General features: G+C 41.4%; 2 protein-coding genes across 4 annotated transcripts in view; one reads left to right on the top strand and one right to left on the bottom strand.

The window, feature by feature from the left end:
- capslb (calcyphosine-like b) overlaps positions 1 to 12,312 on the top strand; it is a 35,873-nt gene extending 23,561 nt beyond the window's left edge. The window contains exons 3-5 of one of the 3 annotated variants that reach the window (XM_034079528.2): positions 8,401 to 8,578; positions 8,716 to 8,901; positions 11,755 to 12,312. In XM_034079528.2, the coding sequence (XP_033935419.1) occupies positions 8,401 to 8,578; positions 8,716 to 8,901; positions 11,755 to 11,856 (466 nt within the window). In that variant the 3' untranslated portion in view covers positions 11,857 to 12,312. Of the gene's footprint in view, positions 1 to 8,400; positions 8,579 to 8,691; positions 8,902 to 11,754 lie in introns of all 3 variants that reach the window. The other 2 variants (XM_034079527.2, XM_034079526.2) reach the window with 2 other exon arrangements.
- il7r (interleukin 7 receptor) lies at positions 11,935 to 24,421 on the bottom strand. The gene is made up of 9 exons (XM_034079524.2): positions 24,283 to 24,421; positions 18,579 to 19,214; positions 17,932 to 18,046; positions 17,550 to 17,707; positions 14,450 to 14,592; positions 14,186 to 14,336; positions 14,030 to 14,105; positions 13,856 to 13,928; positions 11,935 to 12,519 (listed from the first exon to the last, which is right to left on the bottom strand). The coding sequence occupies exons 1-9, from the start codon at positions 24,419 to 24,421 to the stop codon at positions 12,352 to 12,354; spliced, it is 1,659 nt and encodes a 552-aa protein (XP_033935415.2). The 3' UTR covers positions 11,935 to 12,351.
- Between the last annotated feature and the right edge of the window lie 482 nt (positions 24,422 to 24,903).

Here is a 24,903-nt window from a genome sequence, read left to right as displayed (position 1 = left end):
TTTAATATATCATGACACTAACACTTCAATACATCATGACTTTAACACTATATAATATATCATGACTTTAACGTTATTTAATATATCATGACTTTAACACTGTATAATATATCATGACATTAACACTATTTAATATATCATGACTTTAACACTATATAATATATCATGACTTTAACGCTATTTAATATATCATGACTTTAACACTGTATAATATATCATGACTTTAACACTATATAATATATCATAACACTGTATAATATATCATGACTTTAACACTGTATAATATATCATGACATTAACACTATTTAATATATCATGACTTTAACACTATATAATATATCATGACTTTAACGCTATTTAATATATCATGACTTTAACACTGTATAATATATCATGACTTTAACACTATATAATATATCATAACACTGTATAATATATCATGACTTTAACACTGTATAATATATCATGACTTTAACACTATATAATATATCATGACACTAACACTTTAATATATCATAACACTGTATAATATATCATGACTTTAACGCTATTTAATATATCATGACTTTAACACTATATAATATATCATGACACTAACACTATATTATATATCATGACTTTAACACTTTATAATATATCCTGACACTAACACTATATTATATATCATGACTTTAACACTATATAATATATATCATGACTTTAACACTATATAATATATCATGACTTTAACACTATATAATATATCATGACTTTAACACTGAAAAAAGGAGACCGGGAAATTATCTAAGCTTCACCCGCGGCGTTTCACTGTCAAGGGGTGCGATATAGCGTGTATGTAATTACATTAAAAATACTAACTTGAGCCCCACCACTGTATGGGTTAGCCCTACCATATATTACCCAACAAAAATACTCTGGAGCCATCACTGTGTATAATATATCATGATATATCATGACTTTGACACTATGTAATATATATAATATATCATGACTTTAACACTATTTAATATATCATGACATTAACACTATATCATATATCCTGACTTTAACACTATATAATATATCCTGACACTATATTATATATCATGACTTTAACACTATATAATATATCATGACTTTAACACTATTTAATATATCATGAAACTGACACTTTAGTATATCATGACTTTAAAACTATATAATAAATCATGACTTTAACACTGTATAATATATCATGACTTTAACACTATATAATATATCATGACTTTAATATTATATAATATATCATAACACTGTATAATATATCATGACTTTAACACTGTATAATATATCATGACTTTAACACTGTATAATATATCATGACTTTAACACTATATAATATATCATAACACTGTATAATATATCATGACTTTAACACTATATAATATATCATGACTTTAACACTATATAATATATCATAACACTGTATTATATATATCATGACTTTAACACTGTATAATATATCATGACTTTAACGCTATTTAATATATCATGACTTTAACACTGTATAATATATCATGACTTTAACACTGTATAATATATCATGACTTTAACACTATATAATATATCATAACTTTAATATTATATAATATATCATAACACTGTATAATATATCATGACATTAACACTATATAATATATCCTGACTTTAACACTATATAATATATCCTGACTTTAACACTATATAATATATCATAACTTTAACACTTTAATATATCATGACACTAACACTTTAATATATCATGACTTTAACAATTTAATATATCATGACTTTAACACTATATAATATATCATGACTTTAACACTATATAATATATCATGACTTTTACACTATATACACTGAACAAAAATATAAACGCAACACTTTTGTTTTTGCTCCTATTTTTCATGAGATGAACTCAAAGATCTAAAACATTTTCTATATATACAAAATAACCATTTCCCTCAAATATTGTTCACAAATCTGAAAAAATGTGTGATAGTGAGCACTTCTCCTTTGCCGAGATAATCCATCCCACCTCACAGGTGTGGCATATCAAGATGCTGATTAGACAGCATGATTATTGCACAGGTGTGCCTTAGGCTGGCCACAATAAAAGGCCACTCTGAAACATGCAGTTTTGCTTTATTGGGGGGGTCTGGGGGGGGTCCGAAAACCAGGCAGTATCTGGTGTGAGGGTTAGGGTTAGGGTTAGGGGTAGGGTTAGGGTAATGTTGTGAATTGAGTGGCCTGTGTTCGTCTTCCATAACATACGCCTGACCATACCACACAGGCCACTCAATTCACAACATTACCCTAACCCTACCCCTAATCCTACCCCTCACACCAGATACTGCCTGGTTTTCGGACCCCCCCCAGACCCCCCCAATAAAGCAAAACTGCATGTTTCAGAGTGGCCTTTTATTGTGGCCAGCCTAAGGCACACCTGTGCAATAATCATGCTGTCTAATCAGCATCTTGATATGCCACACATGTGAGGTGGGATGGATTATCTCGGCAAAGGAGAAGTGCTCACTATCACAGATTTTTTTCAGATATGTGAACAATATTTGAGAGAAATGGTTATTTTGTGTATATAGAAAATGTTTTAGATCTTTGAGTTCATCTCATGAAAAATGGGAGCAAAAACAAAAGTGTTGCGTTTATATTTTTGTTCAGTGTAATATATCATGACTTTAATAATTTAATATATCATGACTTTAACACTATATAATATATCATGACTTTAACACTATATAATATATATTATGACTTTAACACTATATAATAAATCATGACTTTAACACTGTATAATATATCATGACTTTAACACTATATAATATATCATGACTTTAATATTATATAATATATAATAACACTGTATAATATATCATGACTTTAACACTATATAATATATCATGACTTTAACACTGTATAATATATCATGACTTTAACACTATATAATATATAATGACTTTAACACTGTATAATATATCATGACTTTGACACTGAAAAAAGGAGACTGGGAAATTATCTAAGCTTCACCAGCGGCGTTTCACTGTCAAGGGGTGTGATATAGCGTGTATGTAATTACATTAAAAATACTAACTTGAGGCTCACTACTGTATGGGTTAGCCCTACCATATATTCCCAACAAAAATACTCTGGAGCTGCCACTGTGTATAATATATCATGACTTTAACACTATATAATATATATAATATATCATGACTTTAACACTATTTAATATATCATGACATTAACACTATATAATATATCCTGACTTTAACACTATATAATATATCCTGAAACTAACACTATATTATATATATCATGACTTTAACACTATTTAATATATCCTGACACTAACACTATATTATATATCATGACTTTAACACTATATAATATATATCATGACTTTAACACTATATCATATATATAATATATCATGACTTTAACACTTTAATATATCATGACTTTAACACTGTATAATATATCATGACTTTAACACCATATAATAAATCATGACTTTAACACTGTATAATATATCATGACTTTAACACTGTATAATAAATCATGACTTTAACACTGTATAATATATCATGACTTTAACACTATATAATATATCATAACTTTAATATTATATAATATATCATAACACTGTATAATATATCATGACTTTAACACTATTTAATATATCATGACATTAACACTATATAATATATCCTGACTTTAACAGTATATAATATATCCTGACTTTAACACTATATAATATATCATGACTTTAACAATTTAATATATCATGACTTTAACACTATATAATATATCATGACTTTTACTCTATATAATATATCATGACTTTAACACTATATAATATATCATGACTTTAACACTATATAATATATCATGACTTTAACACTATATAATATATCATGACTTTATCAATTTAATATATCATGACTTAAACACTATATAATATATCATAAAACTGTATAATATATCATGACTTTAACACTATTTAATATATCATGACATTAACACTATATAATATATCCTGACTTTAACACTATATAATATATCATGACTTTAACACTATATAATATATCCTGATACTAACACCATATTATATATCACGACTTTAACACTATTTAATATATCATGACTTTGACACTATTTAATATATCATGACTTTAACACTATAATATATCATGACTTTAATATTATATAATATATCATAACACTGTATAATATATCATGACTTTAACACTGTGTAATATATCATGACTTTAACACTGTATAATATATCTTGACTTTAACACTGTATAATATATCATGACTTTAACACTGTATAATATATCATGACTTTAACACTATATAATGTATCATGACTTTAACACTATATAATATACCATGACTTTAACACTATATAATATATCATGACTTTAACACTATATAATATATCATGACTTTAATACTATATAATATATCATAACACTGTATAATATATCATGACTTTAACACTGTATAATATATCATGACTTTAACGCTATTTAATATATCATGACTTTAACACTGTATAATATATCATGACTTTAACACTATATAATAAATCATGACTTTAACACTGTATAATATATCATGACTTTAACACTATATAATATATCATAACTTTAATATTATATAATATATCATAACACTGTATAATATATCATGACTTTAACACTATTTAATATATCATGACATTAACACTATATAATATATCATGACTTTAACACTATTTAATATATCATGACATTAACACTATATAATATATCATGACTTTAACACTATATAATATATCATGACTTTAACACTTTAATATATCATTACACTAACAATTTAATATATCATGACTTTAACATTATATAATATATCATGACTTGAACACTATATAATATATCATGACTTTAACACTATATAATATATCATGACTTTAACACTTTAATATATCATGACACTAACACTTTAATATATCATGACTTTAACAATTGAATATATCATGACTTTAACACTATATAATATATCATGACTTTTACACTATATAATGTATCATGACTTTAACACTATATAATATATCATGACTTTAACATTATATAATATATCATGACTTTAACACTATATTATATATCATGACTTTAACACTATATACTATAGGATACCTTATTTTTTTACTTTTCTACATATCATACAATGACTAAATAAAGTAATAGTATGTTGTATGGCACTGTGTTATCGTCCTGCAGTATTTCTGTAGTTCTATAAGGTGATTTGTAGTTCTATACAGGTCTATGTAGTTCTATAAGGTGATATGCAGTTCTATAATGGTATTTGTAGTTCTATAAGGTGATTTGTATTTATATAAGGTGATTTGTAGTTCTATACAGTGATTTGTAGTTCTATACAGTGATTTGTAGTTCTATACAGGTATATGTAGTTCTATAAGGTGATATGCAGTTCTATAAGGTGATTTGTAGTTCTATAAGGTGATTTGTAGTTCTATAAGGTGATATGCAGTTCTATACGGGTTTATAATAATAATAATAATAATAATAATGCATTTTATTTATATAGCGCTTTTCACAAGTCAAAGACGCTTTACAGTATGAGGGAGGGTAAACAAACAAGGACAGGCAAACAAGTAAGTATAGTAAAATAAAAAAATAAAAAGGCAGTCAAGTGGAAGTTGATCGAGAGGGGGGGGGGGGGCTTATGGGTAGACAGAGTTGAAAAGATGTGTTTTGAGGCGGGACTGAAAGACTGTGAGGGACTCAGAGTCACGGAGATCTTGGGGGAGGGAGTTCCAGAGCCTAGGAGCTGCCACTGAGAAGGCTCTGTCCCCAAAGCTGCAGAGTGTGGATGTGGGAGTGGATAGGAGTCCGGCTGCGGTGGATCTGAGGGACCGTGGGGGTTGATAAGGAGTGAGAAGGTTTGTGAGATAAGGGGGGGCCAGATGGTGGAGTGCTTTGTAGGTGAGGACCAGAATGTTGTAGTTGATGCGATGGGATATGTATATATATGTAGTTCTATAAGGTAATTTGTAGTTCTATACGGTGATATGCAGTTCTATACAGTGATTTGTAGTTCTATACAGTGATTTGTAGTTCTATAAGGTGATATCAATCAATCAATCAATCAATCAATCAATCAATCAATCAATCAATCAATGTTTATTTATATAGCCCAATATCACAAATGTTACATTTGTCTCAGTGGTCTTCACAGTGTGTACAGAATATCAGTATGACAATACGACACCCTCTGTCCTTAGACCCTCACATCGTACAAGGAAAAACTTCCAAAGAAAACCCAGTTTAAAGGGAAAAATGGGAGAAACCTCAGGGAGAGCAACAGAGGAGGGATCCCTCTCCCAGGACGGACAGACGTGCAATAGATGCCGTGTGTAAATTGAAAAGATAATACATTTGCAACATAGGTAGTCCAAATGTTTGGAAATGCATGTGTGTATAATAGGAAGATGAATTCACGAGGATATCCATCCAGGACCGATGATCCAGGACCACAGCCACGACTCAAGATCCAGGGCTCGCGATCCAGGACACAGGACCGCAGGATCATCCATGACTCCGGATCCCAGCGTATATAGACTCCAAAAAGAAAGACATGTGGGGAAGCTGGGTTAATGGGAACATGAGAGTACACGGGTATAGACAGAGAGAAGGAAGAAGTAAGATGTCCCCATGAGAGGACACAGGTACAGACAGAGAGAAGGAAGAAGTAAGATGTCCCCATGAGAGGACACAGGTACAGACAGAGAGAAGGAAGAAGTAAGATGTCCCCCGACAAACTAAGCCTATATCAGCAAAACTAGGGGCTGAATCTAATCAGCCCTAACTATAAGCTTTATCAAAAAGGAAGGTCTTCAGCGCACTCTTAAAAACGGATAGGGTGTCTGCCGCCCGAACACAAACTGGAAGCTGATTCCACAAATGTGGAGCTTGATAAGAAAAGGCTCTGGCTCCCATTGTACTTTTAGAGACTCTAGGAACAACCAACAACCCTGCATTCTTGGAACGCAATGCCCTAGTAGGCCAGCAGGGTATAATGAGTTCTTTAAGGTAAGATGGCGCCTGCCCATTAAGGGCTTTGTAGGCGAGAAGAAGAATTTTAAATTCTATCCTGTGTTCTATAGGGAGCCAGTGTAAGGCAGCCAGAACAGGAGTCATGTGGTCCCTTCTCCTAACTCTGGTTAGTACACGAGCCGCAGCATTTTGAATCAGCTGAAGCGACTTGATTGACTTCTTGGTACTCCCTGATAATAAAGAGTTACAATAATCCAGCCTAGAAGTAACAAATGCATGGACTAGTTTCTCTGCATCGTTTTGAGGCAAGATATGCCTGATTTTTGCAATGTTACGTAGATGGAAGTAGGCGGTCCTTGAAATTGATTTTATGTGGGCGTTAAAGGATAAATCCTGATCAAATATAACACCAAGATTCCTTATAGTCTCACTGGAGGCCAAATTAATGCCTTCCATAGTTAGTATGTCTTTAGATAATTTGTTTCGTAGATTCTTCGGGCCAAGTACAATAGTTTTGGTCGTGTTTAACATCAAAAAGTTTAAGGTCATCCACGTTTTTAAGTCCTTAAGGCAGTCTTGAATTTTATTTAGATGATTAATTTCATCAGGCTTGATTGATAAATATAGTTGAGTATCATCCGCATAACAATGAAAGTTTACAGAATGATTCCTTATAATATTGCCTAACGGAAGCATATATAATGTGAACAGAATAGGTCCGAGCACTGAGCCCTGTGGCACTCCACGGCTAACTTTGGTTTGCGTGGAAGATTCATCATTGACACGTACAAACTGAGAGCGTTCAGATAGATAGGACCTAAACCAGCCTAAAGCAGTTCCCTGTATGCCAACTAAGTGCTCTAGTCTTTGCAATAGGATATCATGGTCGATAGTATCAAATGCAGCACTGAGATCGAGCAGAACAAGAATAGAGACAAGTCCCTTTTCTGAGGCTATTAGAATATAATTTGTGACTTTAACCAGAGCTGTCTCTGTGCTATGATGTGTTCTAAAGCCAGACTGAAAGTCTTCAAATAAATCATTGTTTTTTAAGTAATCACACAACTGTTTTGCGACCGCTTTCTCAAGAATTTTTGAGAGGAACGGAAGGACCAGAATGTTGTAGTTGATGCGATGGGATATGTATATATATGTAGTTCTATACAGTGATTTGTAGTTCTATAAGGGTATATGTAGTTCTATAAGGTGATTTGTAGTTCTATACGGTGATATGCAGTTCTATACAGTGATTTGTAGTTCTATAAAGGTATATGTAGTTCTATAAGGTGATAAGCAGTTCTATAAGGTGATTTGCCCCCTGCAGGACCTTTAAGATCATGGACGACAACAGCAGCCGCTCTCTGGACCTGAAGGAGTTCCTGAAGGGTCTGAAGGACTACGGAGTCCTGATGGACAAACAGGAAGCCACCACGCTCTTCCTACGCTTCGATCGAGACGGCAACGGGACCATCGACTTCGACGAGTTCTTGCTCACGCTCAGGGTGAGACACTAGTACCTTTAACGGGAATATAGATAACGGGAATATAGAGAACACCGGTGCAGAAGCAGGTCTGTGATGTCTCTGAGATATCTGAGGTTGTCCTCTCTGTTAAGCCCCAGATGTCCCGCGCCCGACAGGAAGTGGTTCTGCAGGCGTTCAGGAAGCTGGACCGGACAGGAGACGGTGTGGTGACCATCGAGGATCTGAGGGGCGTCTACAGCCCCAAACATCATCCCAAGTTCCAGAACGGGGAGTGGAGCGAGGAGCAGGTCTTCAGGAGCTTCCTGGACAACTTCGACTCTCCCAACGACAAAGACGGGAAGGTGAGGATTCCTCATCATCTTTCATTCTCTAATAAAACCTATTTTCAGCAGTGTGCATCATTTGGTGAGTTTTCGTGGGGGATAAAAAATGCGATCAAAAGTGAAAAAATAAAAATTATAATTTTAGGAATCCTTTGGATTTCAATTATGTTACGACTGCAGTGAGGCGGGCGATCTGCAGTCATGTTCTCCAGACTGTTCCCTGTTCTGTGTTTTAATGTTTTATATATATACACCAACCTCTGTGGCCTGTCTGGAGCCAGTTCAACAGACCCTGAATAGAGTCTTAACTAACTCATCTTAACTAACCCTAACCCTGGATATCTGTGAGTTATCTTAACTAACCCTAACAAAGAGATCTCGCTAAGCGGTCCTACGACGCTGGTTATCAACTCGGTAAATCAACCCAGGGTTTCTCTGTCCAGCTGAGAGCGTGTTCACGTGAAAGGGGCGGGGTTAGCAACATTTAGCAACGAGGGAGCAGAGTCCAATTTACAGCATCAGCTTCACATAACCAACTGGAACAACTTCGCTTTAACTACCACTATGGATTCCCAAATAGACATTGACGCATACACCTCTTCTGTTTTGGATTGTATCAACACCTACATCAGTGATGCCACCACCACCAAACAGATCAAAATATTCCCTAATCAGAAGCCATGGATGGATGGGCAGGTCCTCCAACTGCTGAAGGCACGTGACACCGCCTTCAGGTCAGGAGACGCGCAGGACTACCGTCTAGCCAGGGCTGAGCTGAAACGGGGCATCAAAAGGGCCAAGCGCTGCCACAAGCTAAAGATTGAGGAGCACTTTAACACCTCTGACCCCCGACGCATGTGGCAGGGGTTACAGACCATCACAGACTTCAAACCCACCCGGGTCTCCTCCCCGTCCACTGACCCCTCTCTTCCAGATGAGCTTAATTATTTTTATGCTCGTTTTGACAGGGTCAATCATGAGGTAGCCACTAGGGCCACTCTCCCTGCAGACCATCTGCCCCTCACACTCTCCACCACAGATGTGCATGCTGAACTGAGCAGGACAAACACACGTAAGGCCGCTGGCCCCGATGGCATCCCCGGACGTGTACTCAGCTCTTGTGCTGAGCAGCTGACCAGGGTCCTGACTGACATCTTTAACCTGTCCTTGGCCCAAGGAAAAGTCCCCACGTGCTTCAAATACACCTCCATTGTGCCTGTTCCCCAGCACGCCTCTCCAACAAGCCTTAATGACTACCGACCCGTGGCACTTACATCGACCATCATGAAGTGTTTCGAGAGGCTGGTCCTGGCTCGGCTTAAATCATGCCTCCCACCCACACTTGACCCCTACCAGTTTGCCTATCGTCGGAACAGGAGTACGGATGACGCCATCTCCACAGCACTACACCCTGCCCTCTACCATCTGGATCAGAGCAACACATACGTACGGTTCCTGTTCATTGACTTTAGCTCGCCATTCAACACCATCATTCCTTCAAAACTGATTACCAAGCTCAGTGACCTTGGCATCGACCCCTCCCTCTGCAACTGGATACTGGACTTTCTCACAAACAGACCCCAGCATGTTAGAATAGGCAAGCTCACATTCTCGAATCCCATCCTTAGCACTGGTCTCCCACAGGGCTGTGTGTTAAGTCCCCTCCTATATTCCCTCTTCACACATGACTGCAAACCTGTACATGGCTCAAACACCATCGTTAAGTTTGCAGACGACACTGCAGTGGTCGGGCTTGTCAGCAACAATGACGAGACGGCATACAGGGAAGAGGTTGAGCATCTGGCAGAGTGGTGCGCTAACAACAACCTGGCTCTCAACACCAAGAAGACGAAAGAGGTCATTGTGGACTTCAGAAGGAACAAAGACGGCACGCACTCCCCAGTCCATCTTAGTGGAGAAGAGGTTGAGCGGGTCACCAGCTTCAAGTTCCTGGGAGTCCACATCTCGGAGGACCTCTCCTGGACCACCAACACCTCAGCCCTAGTCAAGAAGGCTCACAAGCGCATCTTCTTCCTGAGGAAACTGGCAAAACTCCGCCTATCCTCCCAGGTGCTAATAAACTTCTACCGTTGCACCATCGCGAGCATCCTCTCTACCTGCATATCTGTATGGTACGGTAACTGCACGGTCAAGGACAAGAAATCACTGCAGAGGGTGGTGAAGATCGCACAACGCATCATCAAGATGCCACTCCCCTCCATAGCCTCAGTCTATGAAAAGCGGTGCCTGCGAAGGGCACGAAACATCATCAGAGACTCTTCCCACCCCAACCATACACTGTTTGTCCCCCTACGTGGCACCCGCTCTGGGACACGCTGCCGCAGCCTCCCGGGTAGAACAAACAGGACTACGCACAGCTTCTTCCCTTCAGCAGTCAGACTGCTGACAATGAACCCCACGCTGTCCCATACTGCCTAGTTGTTGTCGTGTGCTGTGCTGAAGCGCAATTCTGTATTCACTGTATTTATTTATTATTATCTGTGTATTTATTCCTATTTCCCATCTATTTACCTTTATTTTTGTATCATTCTTTTTTGGTATATACTTCTGATAAATGTGTATGTAACTGACTGTTTTGCGATCTGGTTAGACCATCCTTAAATTTCGTTACACTGTGCTTGCATTTTTGTAATGACAATAAAGTAATCTAATCTAATCTAATTTGACCAATCACAAACATGGAGAACTGACAGCGCAGCGTCATAATTCCTGAATGAAAAGTAAACTATCATTTGTGATATTGGGCTATATAAATAAACATTGATTGATTGATGTTAGACAAATATGAAGAATTTGAACTTTTAACATCCCTGACTTAAACACTTAGTGTGTCAATGTGTTTCCTGTCAGGTGACCAGCGAGGAGTTCCTGAACTATTACTGCGGAGTCAGCGCCTCCATCGACAGCGACGTGTACTTCATCCTGATGATGAGGAGCGCCTGGAGGCTCTGACGTTCATTATCATCATTATTAATAATAATGATGCAGTTTGTGCCTCTGTTTATCTGAATGTAAACACACCATGACTCGTCACTTTTAGATTTTATTATACCTGTATATGCATCCATAAAGCTCTAATAACAACATTATAATGACAACCTGAGGAAATACAGAATATGCATAATTAACATCTCTCTGTGGTGGACACGTGAAGCAGCTTGAAGGTCGTTCGGTAGGAACGACCTTCAACAGATTAAAATAATTTGATGAAGTTTCTTGGTTACATTGTTTTCTATGATATGTGTAGTATTACATCACGGTAAAATATGTTGTTGGTATCTACATGAGATAAGCCCCGCCTCCTCTCCAGTGTGTATAGTTTGAGTGACATGAGTAAACACCAATGATCTCATGCCCCCTATTTATGAAATGTAAATATATATATTTATGATATAATAATATATATATTTATGATATTGTAATATATTGCCCCGTCATGTTTCCTGTTCAGTCGCTCTGCGTGAAGCTGGACATGGTGACATACTCATTGCCCCCCCCACAGGACGGCTCCTCTGAGGGGGAGGGGCCAGTGGGGGAGGGGGGAGGGGCAGCCTCCCCCGTTTTCTCCAGCTTTAAAGAACTGAACTCCTCCGGCCTGAGGGTCAACATGAGGCCCTGCAGAAAGAAAACACTGCTGTCAGTTTCCTGCTTCCTGTCTCTGTTTCCTGTTTCCTGTTTCTGTCTCTGTTTCTGTTTCCTGTCTCTGTTTCCTGTTTCTTTCTCTGTTTCCTGTCTCTGTTTCCTGTTTCCTGTTTCTGTTTCCTGTCTCTGTTTCCTGTCTCCTGTTTCTGTTTCCTGTCTCTGTTTCCTGTCTCCTGTTTCCTGTCTTTGTTTCTGACTCGCTGCACCCTCGCTGCGAGGGGGACCCAAGTTCCCATCAGCAAAAACACGTGGGTTTGCTGTCCTGGCTCCAAAATGGTGGAATGAGCTCCCATTGACATCAGGACAGCAGAAAGCTCACACACCTTCCGGCGCAGACTGAAAACTCATCTCTTTCGACTCCACTTCGAGCGATAGAATGACTAACAAAGAACTGCTAACAGAGCACTTATATACTAATAAAGGACTGGCTCCTCTAAAGCCAGCTGAGCAGCACTTGAAACGATTGGCTCTTTGAAACCTGATGTTCTTATATGATTCTGTTTTCTTCAAGGTTGTGTCTTCCTGGTCGAATGTACTTATTGTAAGTCGCTTTGGATAAAAGCGTCAGCTAAATGCAATGTAATGTTTCCTGTTTCTGTTTCCTGTCTCTGTTTCCTGTTTCCTGTCTCTGTTTCCTGTCTCCTGTCTCTGTTTCCTGTCTCTGTTTCCTGTTTCTGTTTCCTGTCTCTGTCTCTGTTTCCTGTTTCTGTTTCCTGTCTCTGTCTCTGTTTCCTGTCTCTTTTTTCTGTCTCTGTCTCCTGTCTCTGTTTCCTGTTTCTGTCTCTGTTTCTGTCTCTGTCTCTGTTTCCTGTCTCTGTTTCCTGTCTCTGTTTCCTGTTTCCTGTTTCCTGTTCCTGTCTCTGTTTCCTGTTTCTGTCTCTGTTTCCTGTTTCTGTTTCCTGTCTCTGTTTCCTGTTTCTGTTTCCTGTCTCTGTCTCTGTTTCCTGTTTCTGTTTCCTGTCTCTGTCTCTGTTTCCTGTCTCTTTTTTCTGTCTCTGTCTCCTGTCTCTGTCTCTGTTTCCTGTTTCTGTCTCTGTTTCCTGTCTCTGTCTCTGTCTCTGTTTCCTGTTTCTGTTTCCTGTCTCTGTTTCCTGTTTCTGTCTTTGTCTCTGTATCCTGTCTCTGTTTCCTGTTTCCTGTTTCCTGTCTCCTGTCTCTGTCTCTGTCTCTGTTTCCTGTTTCTGTTTCCTGTCTCTGTTTCCTGTTTCTGTCTTTGTCTCTGTATCCTGTCTCTGTTTCCTGTTTCCTGTTTCCTGTCTCCTGTCTCTGTCTCTGTTTCCTGTCTCTACCTCCTGTCCCAGGGCCTCACCTTGTTGCTCTTGCAGATGTGCATCAGAGTGTGTTTGGGGTGAGGGATGTTCGGCCACACGTAGCTGAATATTCTGTCAACGGGAGACAAATGGAAGTATATATATTTATATAAATATATATATAAATATATATAATATAGAGTGTTGCACAGGTGATGGTGAGTAAAGGACACCTGTTCTTCAGCAGCAGCAGGAGCCCTGAAGGCAGCAGCAGCAGAACCAGCAGCCCTCCAATCACAGCCGGGCGTCCTGGACACAGATCATGAACCATGAAGATCATTCCACAGCTAAATGATGTGGATGTGAGAGCAGAGAGTAGTGTGTCTCACGGGGAGGGGTCAGCGGGGGGGTCAACGGGGGGGTCAGGGTCGGGCTCCAGGAGCTCCAGCTGCCCTGCAGCCCGTTAACAGGCAGAGAACGACCTCTGACCCGGTACTGATCCAGGACCAGCAGCAGGGAGGGGGAGGACAGGTTCTGCAGCTGGGACATTCATACATGACAATCATATAACAACAACAACAACAATAATAACAACAATGTTCAGGTTATTTATTTGTACAATAATAATAATAACAATAATACTAATAACTCACAGTGGAGCGGCCCCCCCTCCACAGCTGGATCTGGAACAGCAGGTTGTCGTCCCTCAGGTAGTCGTTGCTGTCGGGGCTCTGGAGGCGGATCAGAACCTGAGAGTCCATCAGGGAGAGGCTCACCTGGGGAGGGCGGGGCTTCACTGGGGAGGGGGTACACATGGAGTTATATATATATATAGAGTCCATCAGGGAGAGGCTCACCTGGGGGGGAAGGGCTTCACTGGGGGGGGGGGGGGGTACACATGGAGTTATATATATATATATAGAGTCCATCAGGGAGAGGCTCACCTGGGGGGGCGGGGCTTCACTGGGGGGGGGGGGGGTACACATGGAGTTATATATATATATAGAGTCCATCAGGGAGAGGCTCACCTGGGGGGGCGGGGCTTCACTGGGGGGGGGGGGTACACATGGAGTTATATATATATATAGAGTCCATCAGGGAGAGTCTCACCTGGGGGGGCGGGGCTTCACTGGGGGGGGGGGTACACATGGAGTTATATATATATATAGAGTCCATCAGGGAGAGTCTCACCTGGGAGGGCGGGGCTTCACTGGGGGGGGGGTACACATGGAGTTATATATATATATAGAGTCCATCAGGGAGAGGCTCACCTGGGGAGGGCGGGGCTTCACTGGGGGGGGGGGGGGTACACATGGAGTTATATATATATATAGAGTCCATCAGGGAGAGGCTCACCTGGGGGGGCGGGGCTTCACTGGGGGGGGGGGGTACACATGGAGTTATATATATATATAGAGTCCATCAGGGAGAGTCTCACCTGGGGAGGGCGGGGCTTCACTGGGGGGGGGGTACACATGGAGTTATATATATATATAGAGTCCATCAGGGAGAGGCTCACCTGGGGAGGGCGGGGCTTCACTGGGGGGGGGGGGGTACACATGGAGTTATATATATATATAGAGTCCATCAGGGAGAGGCTCACCTGGGGGGGCGGGGCTTCACTGGGGGGGGGGGTACACATGGAGTTATACACATATAAAGGCCCTGACACACCAAGCAGTCACCAGAGAACTCTCTGCCGTGTTCTCCTGCGTGTTGGCCATGTGTCGCACTGGAACACACCGCAAAGACTTCAGCCGAGCACGCACGAACTGCGCATGCGTGAGCGGCAATAACTGTCCTTACCAGCAGGCGGCGGTAGTGTGTATTCGTCATTCAAAAGAGGCAACAACCGGAAGACAGAGAAGAAGAACAGACTACGTGATATTAACAACAAATAGCGTGTGCGTTCCATTTTCACTCTCGTCCATCGAAAACATGTTTCGTGCGGTTCTGGAGCTCAGCCATAAGAGTGCTGCTCGTGGAAGACATTCTCAAGCAACCGTTTCGCTTCTCATGCTCTGATTCGCTGCTGAACAGCCAATCAGAGTGATTTCTTCGTCCGACGCACGGCGGATTCAACATGCGTCGGCCATGAAAGGCGTGTCACGGCCGGTGCTGCGGGACACATCAAATGGAGTTTGGGCGACAGGACACGCTTCGTCGTCCGACTAACGAAAACGGCCGATCTGGTGTGCCTTAAGATGCTGCTCTCAGGCTGCTGTGTGTATCTAGCGTATTAATACACACTGTTCTTACTGCTCTCAGGCTGCTGTGTGTATCTAGCGTATTAATACACACTGTTCTTACTGCTCTCAGGCTGCTGTGTGTATCTAGCGTATTAATACACACTGTTCATACTGCTCTCAGGCTGCTATGTGTATCTAGCGTATTAATACACACTGTTCTTACTGCTCTCAGGCTGCTGTGTGTATCTAGCGTATTAATACACACTGTTCTTACTGCTCTCAGGCTGCTGTGTGTATCTAGTGTATTAATACACACTGTTCATACTGCTCTCAGGCTGCTGTGTGTATCTAGTGTATTAATACACACTGTTCATACTGCTCTCAGGCTGCTGTGTGTATCTAGCGTATTAATACACACTGTTCATACTGCTCTCAGGCTGCTGTGTGTATCTAGTGTATTAATACACACTGTTCATACTGCTCTCAGGCTGCTGTGTGTATCTAGCGTATTAATACACACTGTTCATACTGCTCTCAGGCTGTTGTGTGTATCTAATGTATTAATACACACTGTTCATACTGCTCTCAGGCTGATATCTAGTGTATTAATACACACTGTTCATACTGCTCTCAGGCTGCTGTGTGTATCTAGTGTATTAATACACACTGTTCATACTGCTCTCAGGCTGATATCTAGTGTATTAATACACACTGTTCATACTGCTCTCAGGCTGATATCTAGTGTATTAATACACACTGTTCATACTGCTCTCAGGCTGCTGTGTGTATCTAGTGTATTAATACACACTGTTCATACTGCTCTCAGGCTGCTGTGTGTATCTAGTGTATTAATACACACTGTTCATACTGCTCTCAGGCTGCTGTGTGTATCTAGTGTATTAATACACACTGTTCATACTGCTCTCAGGCTGCTGTGTGTATCTAGTGTATTAATACACACTGTTCCTACTGCTCTCAGGCTGCTGTGTATATCTAGTGTATTAATACACACTGTTCATACTGCTCTCAGGCTGCTATGTGTATCTAGTGTATTAATACACACTGTTCATACTGCTCTCAGGCTGCTGTGTGTATCTAGTGTATTAATACACACTGTTCATACTGCTCTCAGGCTGCTGTGTGTATCTAGTGTATTAATACACACTGTTCATACTGCTCTCAGGCTGCTGTGTGTATCTAGTGTATTAATACACACTGTTCCTACTGCTCTCAGGCTGCTGTGTGTATCTAGTGTATTAATACACACTGTTCATACTGCTCTCAGGCTGCTGTGTGTATCTAGTGTATTAATACACACTGTTCATACTGCTCTCAGGCTGCTGTGTGTATCTAGTGTATTAATACACACAGAGGACAATCCCCACAGGAGCACTTTGGGGTGAAGCGTCTCAGGGACACAACGACATGCTGACTGCAGTGGGGTTTGAACCCTGATCCCAACACCAACGCACTACCCACTGCACCACACGCCTCCATGTTCATACTGCTCATACTACACAGTTATATATATATACATATATTCCTATAAATGATGGTGTCTCACCGACGGTCTTCAGGTCCAGGGTCCGGCTGCGTCTGCCCCCCCCCCTCAGGAGCAGAGTCACTCTGTACTGGATCACTGGGTTCAGGAGGGGGGGGGAGACCAGGGGGGGGGGGCCGGAGACATTGTAACATCTGGACCCACTGCTGACATCTGTGTAACTACACACACACACACACACACACACACACACACACACACACACACACACACACACACACACACACACACACACACACACACACACACACACACACACACACACACACACACACACACACACACACACACACACACACACACACACACACACACACTTTCCGTGAACCAAACAGAAGAGAGCTGTCATTTTGAAATAAACTCATTATTAAAATGAAATATTCACCAGACGCTCATTTTCTCCAAAGCCTCTTCATCTTCATCATCCTCACCTCCCCCCCCCCCCAGCTGACAGCTCAGACTGCAGCCGGACAGCAGGAGGTTGGAGGAGCACACCACCCCTTCATGAGATATGACATCATACATTATATATATATAGTTATATATATTTATATATTTTCTTTATAGGGGGGGACAGATATAATGTAATGTACAATATATAATAAATAATATAATAATCTTAGATATTAAATATAATATTAGGAGTTAGTGAACCTGTAGAGTTTAACATAAACTCAGTTAGGAGTACAGTATATATGTATTTACTGTGTATATATATATATATATATATATATATGACGTAAACACACATAAATGAATAATGATATTAAAAAACATCAGTCAGCATTTCATGTATTTAACGTATTCATATCATCTCGACCGTCAGTACATTCATATTTATATATAATGAAATAAGAGATTAGAGGACTTTTAGTACGTCAAGTATACAGAAGTATTGATAATACTGTGTATTTGATACTTTTACCCCTAACGCCTTGTTTCAGATGGTCTCAACATGTTTACAGTCTTTTATGTATTTTATTTAGAAATGTTTTAACGAAGGATTTCATGAGTTTGCAAAGTGTTTCTGACCTGAGTCTCCGTCTCCGTCTCCGTCTCCGCTGAGAGCCCGAGCCGCCGCCGCCGCAAGGACCAGAACCAGGACCAGGACCCGTACCATCGGGGCTCCAGGACACCAAATAACCAGCACCAGAACCAGCAATACCTGAACCAGCAAGACCAGAACCAGAACCAGCAAGACCTGAACCAGCAAGACCAGAACCAGAACCAGCAAGACCTGAACCAGCAAGACCAGAACCAGAACCAGCAAGACCTGAACCAACAAGACCAGAACCAGAACCAGCAAGACCTGAACTAGCAAGACCAGAACCAGAACCAGCAAGACCAGAACCAGAAAGGTCCGGGATGAACTCCAACAAACTCTGCTGAATATATCTGAACACTGTCTCTGCAGATCTGTGTTATGGGTCTCTCTGAGCAGACCCCCCCTCTGAGGTTGGTGCCTCTGCAGATCTGTGTTATGAGTCTCTCTGAGCAGACCCCCCCTCTGAGGTTGGTGCCTCTGCAGATCTGTGTTATGAGTCTCTCTGAGCAGACCCCCCCTCTGAGGTTGGTGCCTCTCTGCGCTCAGTATATCGTTCAGCGACAGGAAGCAGCGGTTACTCTCAGGATGTAAATCAGAAAAACATCTCAGAGTTTTCACACTTCCTGCTCAACACCCAGACAAACACTCTGTTCTCAGGAAACGTCTCAATGTGCAGACCATCAGAACCATCAGAACCATCGGAACCATCGGAACCATCGGAACCATCGGAACCATCGGAACCATCAGAACTATCGGAACCATCAGAACCATCGGAACCATCAGAACCATCAGAACCATCGGAACCATCGGAACCATCAGAACCATCAGAACCATCGGAACCATCGGAACCATCAGAACCATCGGAACCATCAGAACCATCAGAACCATCAGAACCATCGGAACCCATCCAGAGATCATGACCTCTCTGATGATGACACTGATGTTAACATTTTCTCGTAGCCTTCTGTACATTATGAGAACTTCTCGTAGACTTCAATACATTATGAGGACTTCTCGTAGACTTCTATACATTATGACGACTTCTCGTAGACTTCTATACATTATGAGGACTTCTCGTAGCCTTCTGTACATTATGAGGACTTCTCGTAGACTTCAGTACATTATGAGGACTTCTCGTAGACTTCTATACATTATGAGGACTTCTCGTAGCCTTCTGTACATTATGACGACTTCTCGTAGACTTCTATACATTATGAGGACTTCTCGTAGCCTTCTGTACATTATGAGGACTTCTCGTAGACTTCAATACATTATGAGGACTTCTCGTAGACTTCTATACATTATTATGTCACTCTACACTCGTCGATCAGAGCGAGCGGAGCGCATTTTCGCGAGCGGAGCACATTTTCGCGAGCGGAGCACATTTTCTCATCCGCCTCACGGAGCGTGGAAAGTGAGGGGCAGGGCTGCCTCTCTGCCGTCGGCGTGGAGAGGAGGCTTACCTGTGCTGTTGTGGGGAGGTTTTTCCCGGGAATTCGCGGAGAGACGGAGTGGCTGCACGTTGTTGTTTGGGCCCCCTTTTTCCACCTGCCCAGTTGTGCTGTGGCGGGGACCTGCTTCCACTTGTCGTGTGCTGCTGTCCTGGCGAGATTTTAACGGAGAGACCGGAGCGGCTTCGCGTTCGGGCTGCGGCCTGCTTTACACCTGCTGTAGCGGAGGCCTGTATCCACCTGCTCCACCTGTCGTGCTCTACGGTGCCGAGGACGTTTTACCACGGGGATATCGCTGAGAGACCGGAGCGCCTCTACGCCTCGAGCTGGTCCTGCTTCGCCTATCCTGCTGTACTAAGGAGGTTCTGCACCGGGGATATTGCGAGGAGAACGGAGCGCCTCCACATTTCGGGCCTGCTTGCACGCCTATCCGGATGCTCTGCTGGTCTGGGAGAATGGCCCATATCAGATTCTGCTGTGCCTGTTAGCTGTGTTGGACTATGAGAAGATCTCTCGTCATTCTGAGGAGTCTACTGGATTCAGGTCTGTTCTGCCACCTGCAGTGGGCATCCCCTGCAAAGGTTCGGATGTGTTGCTCAAACAATTACCGGTTGCCTTGTCACAGTCAATCTGCTCGACTTTTTTATTTTCCTGCGATGATGGTTCTTCAGGACTGCTTCTTAAGCTCTAATCACACTCTCGCAGACTTTTCCGGTGTTTCTAAATTAGATGACAATGTATGTGTGTCATTTAAGAGGAAAAGATGCCTGTTTTTGTTGTTGTTATTACTGTCAGGAAATGTACAACCTAACCCTGGTCCGCCCAGTAGCAGTAGTCAGATCGCTACTCCTGCTGATCTTAAAGCTAGGTCTGGGTTGGGTTTCATCCACTTGAATGTGCGCAGTCTGTCAGGTAAACTAGATGTTGTCCGTATCTGGGCTCGACTGACGCTGACGTCATTGTTTTATCAGAAACATGGCTAAACAAATCTATTTTGGCCTCTGACATTGCCTTAAATGGTTTTAATGTGTATCGTACCGACCGGCCTAATGAAGGTGGTGGCGGTACCATTTATGTTAAGAATAAGTTCAGTGTAACCACATTAGTTTCCAAATCGATCAGTAAGCAATTTGAATTTTTAGCCTTAAATATAGAAGTGGCAAAGGGTCAAAGGTCATGGTGGTGGGCTGCTACAGACCCCCCTCAGCTGGCAAGGACGGACTCCTTGTCTTCACTAGCAAATCTTTTATCACAACTAGACTACAAGGAAATAGTGCTACTTGGAGATTTTAACTGGGACTGGTTAGCTGCAGAGTCAGAGGACTTTAAAAACCTTTGTATCTCATTGAATGTTACTCAGATTGTGGACAGTCCTACTCGCCCAAATATTAAGTCCCCTAATAAATCCTCCCTAATTGATCTCATTTTAACTAATGTTCCCTGTAAATATTCTTCTGTGGGAGTATTTGCAAATGATCTGAGCGATCTCTGAGCTGTAGCCACAATCAGGGACACTGAGGTCCAAAAGGTTAAACCTCGCATCATCATCAAGAGAGACATAAAACACTTTGTGGAGCAGGTTCATGATCTGTTGGGTTTGATTGGGTAAAATGGATCTGTGTGCTGATGTAGAAACCGCATGGTCTTATTTTTATCTTGGTTTTATGGAGATCATTGATAGACATGCACCCTGCGTACATTCAGAGTGAAGGGACGAGACACTCCCTGGTTCTCTGCTGAGCTGTCCAGTGTCCTTCATGAGAGGAACAAGGCCTGGTTCCTGCTGAGCTGTCCAGTGTCCTTCATGAGAGGAACAAGGCCTGGTTCCTGCTGAGCTGTCCAGTGTCCTTCATGAGAGAAACAAGGCCTGGTTCTCTGCTGAGCTGTCCAGTGTCCTTCATGAGAGAAACCAGGCCTGGTTCCTGCTGAGCTGTCCAGTGTCCTTCATGAGAGAAACAAGGCCTGGTTCCTGCTGAGCTGTCCAGTGTCCTTCATGAGAGAAACAAGGCCTGGTTCTCTGCTGAGCTGTCCAGTGTCCTTCATGAGAGAAACCAGGCCTGGTTCCTGCTGAGCTGTCCAGTGTCCTTCATGAGAGAAACAAGGCCTGGTTCCTGCTGAGCTGTCCAGTGTCCTTCATGAGAGAAACAAGGCCTGGTTCTCTGCTGAGCTGTCCAGTGTCCTTCATGAGAGAAACCAGGCCTGGTTCCTGCTGAGCTGTCCAGTGTCCTTCATGAGAGAAACCAGGCCTGGTTCCTGCTGAGCTGTCCAGTGTCCTTCATGAGAAAAACCAGGCCTGGTTCCTGCTGAGCTGTCCAGTGTCCTTCATGAGAGAAACAAGGCCTGGGCAAAGGCTAGGAGATCAGGCTCAGAGGTGGAGTGGCTGCGTTCAGGCAGCTGAGGAATAGCTTCACTTCAAATGTCAAAAGTGCAAAGTCGAAGTACTATTTGTCAGTTACCACAGAAAACCTAAATAATCCTAGAAAATTTTGGAAAGCATTAAAATCGATATCAACCAGTGAGATCCGTAATGAGCTCCTCCGTGCCTCACCACAGCATCTGGCTCTATATCGGACAGGGCTACTATGCTAAATTGCTTTAATGAGCATTTTGTGTCCTGTGGTTCTCTATTTGATTCTGTCACTAACTCTGCTTCTGTGAACACCACAGTCTGTGACTCTGAACAACGTGGTCTGGAAAACCCTTTCAGTTTTACCCCTTTTACTGTTGATGTTGTTCATGAAGCCTTATCTAAGTTAGATCCTAGGAAACCGGCCGGCCCGGACAACGTAGAGCCTTTCTTTCTAAAGATAGCTGCAGATCTTATTGCTCCACCTCTTACTTCTCTTTTTAACCTCTCCCTCAGCACGAACACAATTCCAAAAGTATGGAAGTCTGCTTATGTCTTGCCTTTACTGAAAGGAGGGGAGGCAACTATTTTAAATAACTATAGGCCAATCTCTAAATTGTCAGTTCTGGCTAAGGTTCTTGAACGCCTAGTGAGTGAACAGGTAAAGGAGTTTTTATGTACAAATGACATCCTGTCTAATCATCAGTCAGGCTTCAGAAAGAAACACAGCACCATCACTGCCACGATGAAAGTGGTAAATGACATTACTAGTATTTTAGATAATAAGCAGAGTTGTGCAGCTCTGTTTATTGACCTTTCCAAAGCATTTGACACCGTCGATCATCTCATCTTAAAGCAGAGGCTACTCAGTATTGGCATATCCAGCCTTGCAGTGGGTGGTTTGTGAACTACCTCTCTGAAAGGTCCCATGTGTTCACTTTGATGGACTGTCTTCTGAGTGGTTAAACATTTCTAATGGTGTTCCTCAAGGCTCTGTTTCAGGCCCACTTTTATTCTCCATATATATTAATAGTACGAACACATCACACCCATCCTCAAATCACTGCACTGGCTCCCGGTCTCACTCAGGATTGACTACAAAATCACCCTCTTCACTCATCAGTGCATATATGGAAATGCTCCCTCCTACATCAAGGAACTGCTCGCCCCACAAACCTCCACGAGGAACCTACGTTCAGTAAAGTCAAACCTCCTCATCCCACCAAGGACAAAACTGAAGACCATGTTAGACCGAGCCTTCTGCTCCGCTGCTCCGAGATTGTGGAGTGCCCTCCCAAACCAGCTGAGGACACCACAGACTGTGGAGGCTTTCAAAAAAGGCCTAAAAACGCATCTTTTTAGAATAGCCTTTAACTAGATTTTTAAATCCCCCACATCATGCCATGCGGGCATGAATGTCACAGCTTTTATTATGTTGTTTTAATTGTTTTTTTTATTGTTGTTTTGTTTCACCCTTTTTCATTTTTAATTTTGTAGCACTTTGAGTTTTGTTTACGCAAATGAAAAGTGCGCTTATAAATAAAATATATTATTATTATTATTATTAATAGTGTAGGTGATAATGTGGATGAAGCTACTTTACATTTTTATGCGGATGATACTGTGATGTTCTGTGCAGGTCCCACCGTTAAGGAGGCTGTTGTTAAATTACAGGCTGTTTCTAACACTATTCAGACTCAGCGCTCTGAACTAAAGCTTCTTTTAAATGTGGATAAAACCAAGGTAATGCTCTTTTCAAAAGCAAAAAAGACACCAGAGCCTGTTTTAGATATTGTAACTACGCAAGGAACAAAACTTGAAGTTGTTGCCTGTTACAAATACCTTGGTATCTGGCTTGATGATTGTCTCTCTTTTAAACTTCAGGTCTCTAACCTGCTGAAGAGCTGAGGGTGAGGCTAGGGTTCTTCTCCAGGAACACGTCCTGCTTCTCCTTGAGGCCAGGAAAAGGCTCTGTGACCTTTGACCTGTGCTGGACTCTGGGGATCTGGTCTATCTGAATGCACCGGCCCATTGCCTGGTCCAGTTAGATGCTGCGTATCACAGCGCTCTGAGATGTGTGACAAACTGTGAAGCATTAACCCTTCACTGCACCCTGTATGCAAGGGCTGGTTTGCTTTCACTAACTGTACGGAGGCTCAGTCACTGGTACATCTTTATATACAAAGCCATGCTAGGGAAACTTCCATCTTATATCTGCTCCTGATCTCACGGAGAATTGTAAGTGGCTCCTGCCTGAGATCGAATGCTGTGGTTTTATTAAATGAGCAGCTGCTAGGACTGTCTGAGGGAAGACAGCTTTTAGATGCAGCTCCTCTGTCTTGGAACAGGCTGCACATTAAATGGAAACTGAACAATCTGGTGCCACTAAATGTTTTTAAAGCTCGGTTGGATGCTACTCAATCAGAAGCTGTTGGTACCTGTTCATGTGGATCATTATGTAAATGATGCTGTATGATGTCCTTTTGTTGTTCTGTTTATGTTTCATGTTTCATG

The sequence above is a fragment of the Pseudochaenichthys georgianus genome, unplaced genomic scaffold, assembly GCF_902827115.2.
Source record: "Pseudochaenichthys georgianus unplaced genomic scaffold, fPseGeo1.2 scaffold_642_arrow_ctg1, whole genome shotgun sequence".
NCBI classification, from domain to species: Eukaryota; Metazoa; Chordata; class Actinopteri; order Perciformes; family Channichthyidae; genus Pseudochaenichthys; species Pseudochaenichthys georgianus.
Note: the sequence above shows the minus strand (reverse complement) of the source record. Positions and strands in the feature narration are given on the sequence as shown.